Here is a 9,395-nt window from a genome sequence, read left to right as displayed (position 1 = left end):
TCTTTTTAGTGGAGCAGGGTACACTACTGCCAGCTCTTAAACGACATTGTTTTTCAAAGGCATTTGATAGAGGGTGGGGGTTTGGTTGGTTTGGGTTTTTTTTTTGTTGGGAGTGATGGTCGTGGCGGTGGTTTGCTGCTGTTTTTTTTAAAGAGAACAAGGTTTGCATTTTGACCCTTGGATCTTCCCTTTACAGGTACATTAGCCGTAATAGCTGGGACACCAGGTCTAATGTCGAGTTGAAGTAGGATTTCGCTATAAGAGAAGTTATTCATGTTCAAGGTTCAGGTCATAGTTTATTTTTCCAGTTCTCAAATAAAATTTTTTCATTATTTTTCTGAAAGTTATAATACAAATGGAAAGGGTATTACAAAAGTTAAGAAAATACAGGTCACAAACAAATACAGTGAGTTGTCTTTCACCTTAATACAATTGCTGTACGTATTTTCTATATCTCCATCATAAACTTATATTTGCTGGTAATTTCGCTTGAAATAGAGAGCACCCCAAATGAAGATGGCACCACAGGATAAAATAGCCAGGACAACCACAATGATTCCTGCTGTGTTGATCCCACAGGAGAGTGAGATGGTGGCCAGCTGAGCCCCAGCTAGCAATTTGGGTTCAGAGCATCTTGTTCCTTCAGAGTCTTCAATTTTATCCAGATTCTGCTTGTACCAGGTGATTAAGCCAATATTGGAGCAGGTGCAGTCCAGAGGGTTGTAACTTAAATTGATTATGCAGTGGCCAGCTAGGGACACTAGCTTGTCACGTGGTACAATACAGATCCTGTTGTGGGCATAATTGAGATAGATGCTCTTGAGGTTTGAAAATGCATCTGTGCTGAATGCAATAAGTTTGTTGTGGCTCAGATCAACATGCCGTAACTTCTTGAGGCTGTGAAATGCTTTGCCACCTACTGCTGTCAGTTCACAGGATGATAAAATTAGCACCTCTAAATTGGATAGCTGTTGGAAGAGTTTGTCCTTTGGCATGATCCCCGACTCAAAGTTATTTTGACTAAGGTCCAAGAGCATGAGGTTTTCCAGGCCTTGAAAGAGATGCTGCATGCTAGTATTAATGTGGGAGGAGGAAAGATTCAGTACTTGCAAGAGATGCAAATTTCGGAAAGGACCCTGTGAAGTGTTGATGTGAAGAGGAGTGGAAGCTAGGTCCAGCAGCTCCAGGTTAGCACTGTCCTTAATAAGCACGTCTTGGAGATGGAGCTTTGTGTTATAGCTCAGATTCAGGTACTGAAGACTGCTCAAACCGCTCAGCGCTTCATTACAGCAGTCAAAGCTTTCAATATGACTCTTACTTAAATCGAGATGTTGAAGCTTTGCCAGTTTCTGCAAACAGCCAGAGCCCAGCTGCAGGACCTGCAAGTTCCCCTTGATGTGGAGATGGGTGAGGGAGGGGAAGGCGGCAGAGCTGATGTTGCAGAGGTGCTCAAAGGAGTTCGCGTTGAGAACTAACTCCACTAGCGAGCTCATGCCACTAATGCCAGGGGGCAACGCGCTGATGTGTGTTTGAGTTAGGTCCAGCTTTCGGAGCCTGGTCAAGCACTGAAACGTGTCAGCATTTAGGTTTCTGAAGTGCCGGAGCTGCAGATGAAGGTCCTTGACAGAGGTATTACAGAGGCCTTGTAAAACATTCGGGCTTATGTAGGGCTCCTTTTCTACACCGTGAAATGTTCCCAGCCAAAGGATCTGAGCTGTGGAGTTCCGTATCCCTGTCAGGACCCCGGGGATGTCAGTGCAGCCCCCGAAGTCCAAACTGTAGAAATGAGACTGCAAAGCTCCAGGTTCAATGTATATAAAGTTATTGCCTTTAAAGATGAGAGTTATATTGCTGGTCTTCTGCAGAACACGGACATCTTCTGCTGTGACTGCTCTTATGTTGTTCATTTGAAAGTCAAGGTATTTGAGGTTTTGAGTGGGAAAGTTGGGAGGAAGCTGCAGTGAAGAGATGTGGTTGCTGCCCAAGATGAGAGTATCCAAGCTGTGCAGATTTGTCATTGGAATAAAGGACATACTGGTTATTCCTGTCTGTGTTAAGTCAAGTTGCTTCAGGGACCATGGGCCAGCGAACGCTGTGTCAGACAGAAACAAGAGCAGGTTTCCAGTCAGCACAATTGTCTTCAGCTGCCTGTTGCTGTGAAAAGCGCCGTCATACACCCAGTTGATCTGACACCTTCAGAAAGCAACAGAAACCAGCATCAGTGACCTGTCTTGCAAAACTCTCCCGGTATATGTGATAACCCAAACTGCACTTCATATCTGTAAAAACTAATGATCAGTTGCCTTCACCAGGATAAAAGTGTCTGTCTTTTCCAGTAACACTTGCCTGGTACTTGTAAGTTCACAGTTAAATACAGGATCCTGGTGAGAAGAAAAACCTGGCCTGAAATGATGGGCGTGAGGAGGCATTTGTGGAAGTCAGGGAGACACGAGGTTTTCAGTGTCCAGCTTAATAAAATGAAAATCTCTTTTTGTATAGAAAAAGTTCGGCATTTACAAGGACAAAACCTGTCTTTCTTTAGGTTTTAGGAACAATATCTTTATAGAAAAGTGAATTAAAAAATTGCTCTGGTGACTTTGCTGTCACTACCATCTTAGCAGCAGTAATATCTGGAAAATGCATATTTCACCCCCTGTCCTGCAAATGATTGTCATCAGAGAAGAAGCCTAGATACTGCCCAAGGGGATCAACCTCTGCTTAGCAAAACATTTCACCACCTGTCTGCAAGCGCTACTGGTGGTTTCCCTGTGAAGGCAGGGAGATGCTGCTGTGGTGTGATCCAGTAAGCCTCCAGCAGGGACAGGGGCTTTCACCAATGTGATGTGCAGAAGGAAGGATGCTACTTCCGTACCTTGTTAAGTCCAAGTAGAGGAGAGACTTCAGCTCAGAGAAAGTTGAATTCTGGAGGGAAGGGAGCATGTTGAAGCTGAAGTCGAGGATTTCTGTTGTGACAGGTAGTTTTTCAGGAACCTCCCTCAGTCCTAAACCTTCACAGCTATAGCTTTTATTTACTGTAATCTGTGGAAAATACATAGTGAAACTGCAAGAAGTATGTACTGCAAATATAAATAGGAGAAAACTACGGCTCTTCAAAAAAACCACGACCACCACCACCAACCAACCAAAAACCAAGCAACAAACCAAAACCAAACAGAATTTTCCATTATTTGAAAAAGCGGCAGCCAGAATCCTAAGAGGCCTCAGTGCAGACTTGCAATGCACAGTCTTGGAGGTTTGTGGAGTGTGTTTTTAAAACAAATGCCTTGAATCTCTCTCGTACTAATTCGACGTGTGTCTCATCTGTAGTACTTATCAAGGATAGCACATATAAGGATTGTTTACTCTTCCAGATGAACTATTAATCCTTAAGAAAGAATCCCCACAAGGTAGTTTTAAATTCTGAATTTCACGAGTCTTGTAACAAAGCTTATTCTAAGAGAAGTCTTAAAAAAACCTTGCAGAGAGGAAGTTAAAAAGAGTAGGTCTGGGAGTGTTTCTAGGAGGAATGTGTCCAAATTAATTGGATCTGAACTGCAGTTACACGCTGCAGTGAGAGGATGGCGGGAAGGCTTAGATCAGACTAGGTAAATATTGTATCTGATATGCCGAGTCTTTACAATTTCTATGAAGGCTTTTCAGTTTAACTGAAAGTAAATCAATTTCTTATATAGAGAAGTCTACTCTGTGGATACCAGGGAAATTCATTAAATGTGCCTGGCCTGCCTTTGCCTCGTGATTGCATGAAAGTCAGCCAGAGCCTGGGACCATGGCACACAGGGAAGTGCCGCCCCAAAATAGCCTGCTGTGCTGCTCCAGGTGGTGCCGATGCTCAGAGCATTGTGCTTGTCCCAGCTGCCGAGCTGCAATGGGAAGCGCGGGCACAGCCAGCACAGTGTCAGCCTCCCCCTTGCCCAGCCCTGCTCCCAAAGGGCAAGGGGACAGCCTGTCCTGGATGGTCACGGTCCCAGCCTGGGTCCCCGGGGCCACGTGGGAGCGGCAGCTTTGGCAATATCCTGCCAGGAAGCCTGGAGACGTTCTGCTTGCAGGGAGGTAAATGCACGTGTCGCACAGTTGGCCAATCTGACTGGTTAGTTGCATTCAAAGCTATTCTACTAGCCAGAAGAAAGCAAGCACAGGCGGCAGCAGGTTGTCTGGAGAGAAATGCGCTGGAGGCTGGTGTCCGCAATGAGCTGGGGACGGTGCACGTGTGTGCCCTGTGGGGCCGAAACGTGTGGCCCGCCGGGGCTTTGTTGAGGGGCATGTGCGTGGACCCTGGGGAACAGTGCATGGGGTTTAGGTCTTTCTGTTCATGTGGGACTGTGAGTATTTTAGACCAAACCATGTCTCTGCCTGCCTGTGGCTTAGGAGAGGCAGGTGGGCAGTGATGGCACTCGGTAGCCTCACTGGAGGGGGAAGAAGAGCAGTATTTGTTGCAAGCCACAAGCTGGGTACGGTGAATGCTTTCTTCCTTTCCTTTAAACACAAATCTGGCAACCGGTGTGTGCTGGGGAGTGCCACAGCCCCACGCTGCTGCAGGCAGCGCAGCCCGGTGGGCAGGGGCAGAGGGAGGCTGGCAGCAGCATGGTGGAGCCGGGAGGGAGAAGTGGAAAGGGAGTGTCCCAGCAAAATGCCCTGCGTGGGTGGGAAGCGTGGCTCCTCCGCTGCCCTGCTCCCCTGGCTCCCGGCTGGAGCTCAGCGCCGGGTGGACGGCACCGGGGGGGGGGCAGCAGCAGGGAGGGGTGAGCCAGCGCTGCCCACAGCTGAGCCCCCCACATGTGGGCACTCGGCACCACCTGGGGGATTGGAATCCAGCCCGTTACCTGCTGTGACAAGATGTGGCTGTAGCACGGGGACTCAGGTCCAGCCTAGAAGCACCAAAATAGTACACTGCTGGTAACTATAGAAATGGCAAAATACAGACTTAGAAAAGCTGATGCTTTCAGTACTGGTAAGCAAAGAAGAACCTGTGGAGCTGTCTGCTGTGGCATGTGGTTTAGATAGATAAAAAAATATTTAGCTGTCACTATAAATGAGAACAATGCCTGTTTTACCATTGAAATAAAACAGTGAGTAAGTGAGCTCTCTCTATACACTTAGGGGCATGGAGTGGCTCTCACAGGGAGCCAAGGAGAAACCATCCCCTGGGGGATCCTGCTGTACAACTCTGGGTGCTCAGGGATTTGTACATTTAATTCAGTAAGGAATCTGCTATTGGCCCCAAATGTGCGCTGCATAGTGCTGGGTTTCCATGGTGCTTCTCCCCTGAATCAAAATCCTTGCCTTTTTTTTCCTTGTCTCCTGAAAAGAAAAGAGAAAAAAAAAAAAAGAGAGAAGAAAAGGGAAAAAGAGAAGAGAGAAGAGAAAAGAGAAATCTTATGGGTCAGCCTTTTCTCCTGTCCCTGGAAAAACCCTCATGTGTTACCGCACACCAACCAAATGGCAAATAGAGACAACATCATCCCACCACTATGTACAAGATTCCTGTATGGAGAGCGCAGCACAAGAGGCAAAATCCTTTTATCTGTCTTCTGTCTAGCTCCGATATCTACTAAACACTCCTGTGAAACTTTCTCGTCCTTCGAGCTCTCTGGGAGGTGAAGGGCAGTGCTGGTTTGACAGGCTCCTGAAGTCCCCAGCAGCGGTAGGAGAGAGCATGAGGGTGCACAGATGAGTGGGTGTCAGGAGGAGGAGGGACAGTGACTGATGTTGCTAAGCACATCTCAAGACACCTGCCTTACTTCTCTAATAAAGGCCTTCAGGTCCCCCTGAGAGAAGCCCCTCGGGAGCTGAAAAGAGTCAGGTGTCAGCAGGCAAGTATTCACCAGAGACCATACGCAGGTCCTGTGTCTCGAGAGGGACCGGCGGCTGTCACTCACCTCTATGCACATTGTCTCTGCAGTGCTGGACGCTTCACAGCTAACACAGGCGAGTGCCGTGAAAATCAAAAGGTATAAATCACGGGCCATTATGGCGAGAGGCGGGTTGCTAAAATGGATGATCTTGTGCTATCTTCTCTTAATGAAAGCGAGACTGGACAGCAACGGTCAGACAAACTGGGCGAGTCGGCTAGAAAGCAGGTCAGAAGGAAAAGAAATGCTTGCTGGACATTTCAGGCTCAATGTGAGAAAAACAGTAGTTTCAAAGTGAAAGAGGAACTTCCCCGCTTTAAACATAGTCAAATTACTGTGCACTGATACTTTTCTGTGGCAGAACAGATTTTTGAAAAACAGAAACCGAGGGAAATTGGTCTTGATGCTCATATAGAGTGAAATGTCTCTGCTAATTACAGGGTAGTTCAGCGTGAAATAGGAAGTAGAGCAAGAAAAGGGCAGATGAGACTGCAGTGTCCCACCAAACAGGAATTTAATGCAAGGGGAAGTTTGAGTTGAACAAAATTTGATACATCACTTACGAAAGTCACAAGAACTTATAAAACAACTGAAATGTAGGCACAGGGTCTGTGCCTATATTGCTGCAAAAAGGATTGCAATGCTGAAACACGCTTCTCAATAGAAACAGTAAAGCTGAAAAGCAATAGTTCTGTCTGAAAATGAGCTCTCTTCCTCTTGTATTTAGATTACAGGTAATGATCAGTTTTCTGGAGAGGGATAATATTTCTAAGGATCTCTAGGATAGGCATGTACGTGTGTGGTAGCTGCAGGCAGGAGGGGATCCAATGCCAGCAGGACAGGGTTGTCTGGTCCTCAGAGCCTGGGATGGCGCTGAGCGCTGGCTCTAGCTGGACATCTCAACCCGCCTTTTTTTTTTCCTTTCTTAAATGGCTGAGTTATTAGCTTGACAACTTTGTTTTCATCAGGCTTAAGTGGTACTCTTCCTTCACCGCCTAGTAGAGCAAGGCATGATGAAAACATGCTAGGCTCGGCAAATGTGCCCCGGCGTGGTGGGTAGAGGCAAGGTGGGCTGAACCAGGGAGCTGATCCAGCCCCAGTGACTTGATCAGTGAAGCTTCAAGGAATCAAGATGCCATCTGGAGAGCATCAAGCTCAACACCTGTGAAGATGGAGATATACGGGCTTCTCTGGTGCCAAGGGCATGCACGAAGTCAGCAGCTTCAGCTCTGCAATAGTGTATGAATGCCACGGCTGCACTGGTAGCTGGAGATGATGTGTCCGTCGGGTTTCACCTGAGCTGTGCTGTGCTCATCCCTGCAGGCAGCTGCGGAGAGGGAAGCAGTCAACGTGGCAGGAGCAAAGCTTAAAATCCAGTGCAGGGCTCGCTCCCTTTTGCATCTTTGCCTAAACCTCTTGGCTGGGCTGTTGGGGCTGGCAGGCACAGAGAGGCCACGGCACCAGTGCCCTGCTGCTGTATTTGTCTGCTGCTAGGATGCTTCTGTGCCGGTCTGATTTAGCTGGGTTTTTCCTCCTCCTTAATTTATAAAATACAGAAGAAAATAACTTACCCGAATGACAACCTGAAAAGCTTACTCCACATCCCCCTAACAGCTCTTCGTCTTTCCCAGCCAGCTCTGCATTTGCTGGAAATCCTGCTCGCTCTGCAGCTGGTAATGAAAAGTTCAGAGGAATTTGTTTGGGATGTTTGCTCCTTGTTCATTTGCCATTTTCCATGCTAATGCTCAAAGGCTAAGGTTTGGCATGTTCCTGTCGTCCCCACTGTGCTTTCCTGGCATGCAGCAGCTTGGACTCACGCTTTTACCCTGTGTCTTGTTTCTGGCAGGCTACGAGCCCTGGTGGCATGTATTCTTCCTCAAACCACCCATACCAGAAATCTCCAATTTAAGATGAATGTGTTGTTTTGTAAGAAGAGTCCTCTGAATCAGGAGGGGATATCAGCCAAAGCTAATCCTGCCTCTTCCTGTACTGCAGTGAAGCATATTCTTATGTGTCGTAGAATTTATGTGTGATGTAAGAAAGTAGAAATAACTCCAGAGATTTTTTTGGGGGGTGGGGGGTGTTCTTTGAGGAAATGGGAAGCTTTATGATGCAAATAATGAATTCCAGGGCCTGTCTCAATTTCATAATATGAAGAATTCATTATGAAATTGTATTGGGTGACTGAAGTTCCTCTTCTCATCCATGTGCACAAGCAATTGCTGAGCTTGGTAAAAATGACTAATGATTGGAGGTATCTGAATTATTCATTACGTGTACCTATCTCATTAATTTAGCTCTTTGTGCTTCTAAAGCGAAATGGGGAGGGGTAAGAATTTATGGCAGTAGGTAGCAGGAGAGGGTTTCAGTGCTGGCAGGGGGCTTTGCTATGGGCACCCGCTGTGGGCTTAGGCTCGGGCAGGCTGCAGCCCCTCTGCGACTGCAGGAACCAGGGCTGTTGCAGGCTGATTCAACTCCCATGCTTAACAGGGAGCACTCCTTCGCTGCATGCTGGCGTTTGCTGTTCCGAAGTGCCGGGTGGATCCTTTCTCCATCACGGCATTCAGGGGGTCTGTCAGACCACAGGCATCGCTGGGAGAGTCCCCTCATGAGTATTTATCTGCTGATAATTTTACTTCCTCTGTGCTTGGTTGAAATTCTTCCTGGTCTACTTTTCCTCATGGGAAATTTAAGAGCATGCAAACACCAGTGGTAATAATTGGCTTTAGTGCCACAGTGTGTGTCACTGAGCGCTTGTGAGATGCTGAACGCTGCTGGGGGCCAAGCACGGTACTCCCCCTGTGCTGCCCCTCTGGCCCCACACCACCCCACAAACAAGCCGCTCTGCCCTGCAATCAAAAAGTGCCCCGCAGAGGGCTGTACATCCCCCACAGGTTCTCCATTTTAAACTGATTTCTGAGCTAGACAGGAGGAATGGCTCATGAGGCTCACCAAAACACGGTGACACCCCCACCGCGTGTACCCACGAGCGGTGGCCTTTCCCCCACTTAAAAACCACCAGCGGTGTGCTGTCAGTCCTAGTGGGGACCACGATGGTGAAGTGCTGGCGTGTTCCTCAGCCCAGCCAAGAGGCATGGACGTGGGCATCACGTGGGCTGTAGGCACGATGCTGAAATCACAGGATGCCAGTTCCCACCCCGGCTGAAGAAAAGTGGGTCCCGTTTCTGGGTGGGATCCTGGGTCCTACAGGAGCCTCTCCACCCAGGCAGGAAGATGGCTGGTCAGGTCGAGGGGAAATCCTGTCTGGTGTCAAATCCACCCAGCTGGCCCCGCGCCAGGCCTGGGCCTCGTGTCGGGAAAGGCTCCCGGCCAGAGCACTGAGCAAAGCACCTCCAAAAAGCCTGGCTCCCGAGGGGTGCTGCAGGTGGGATGAACCTAGGAAATTGCTCCACTTCCAGGGCTGCCTTGCAAAAAATGTGTAATGACTGTAGGAGTAAGTGGGAATCAATCTAAGACGTTAAAAAAAAAGAAAAATGTACCATGAGTTGTGTATATATATTAAAT

The 9,395-nt window shown here is 47.9% G+C and overlaps 1 protein-coding gene across 1 annotated transcript; it reads right to left on the bottom strand.

The window, feature by feature from the left end:
* Positions 1-276: 276 nt before the first annotated feature.
* Positions 277-6,288, bottom strand: CD180 (CD180 molecule). Its single transcript, XM_030005898.2, has 3 exons — positions 5,898-6,288; positions 2,873-3,039; positions 277-2,193 (listed from the first exon to the last, which is right to left on the bottom strand). Exons 1-3 carry the CDS (start codon positions 5,985-5,987, stop codon positions 468-470), a joined length of 1,983 nt encoding a protein of 660 aa, XP_029861758.1. The 5' UTR covers positions 5,988-6,288; the 3' UTR covers positions 277-467.
* Positions 6,289-9,395: the final 3,107 nt, after the last annotated feature.

The sequence above is a fragment of the Aquila chrysaetos genome, chromosome Z, assembly GCF_900496995.4.
Source record: "Aquila chrysaetos chrysaetos chromosome Z, bAquChr1.4, whole genome shotgun sequence".
Taxonomy (NCBI): domain Eukaryota; kingdom Metazoa; phylum Chordata; class Aves; order Accipitriformes; family Accipitridae; genus Aquila; species Aquila chrysaetos.
This window is presented reverse-complemented; position numbering and strand designations above follow the sequence as displayed.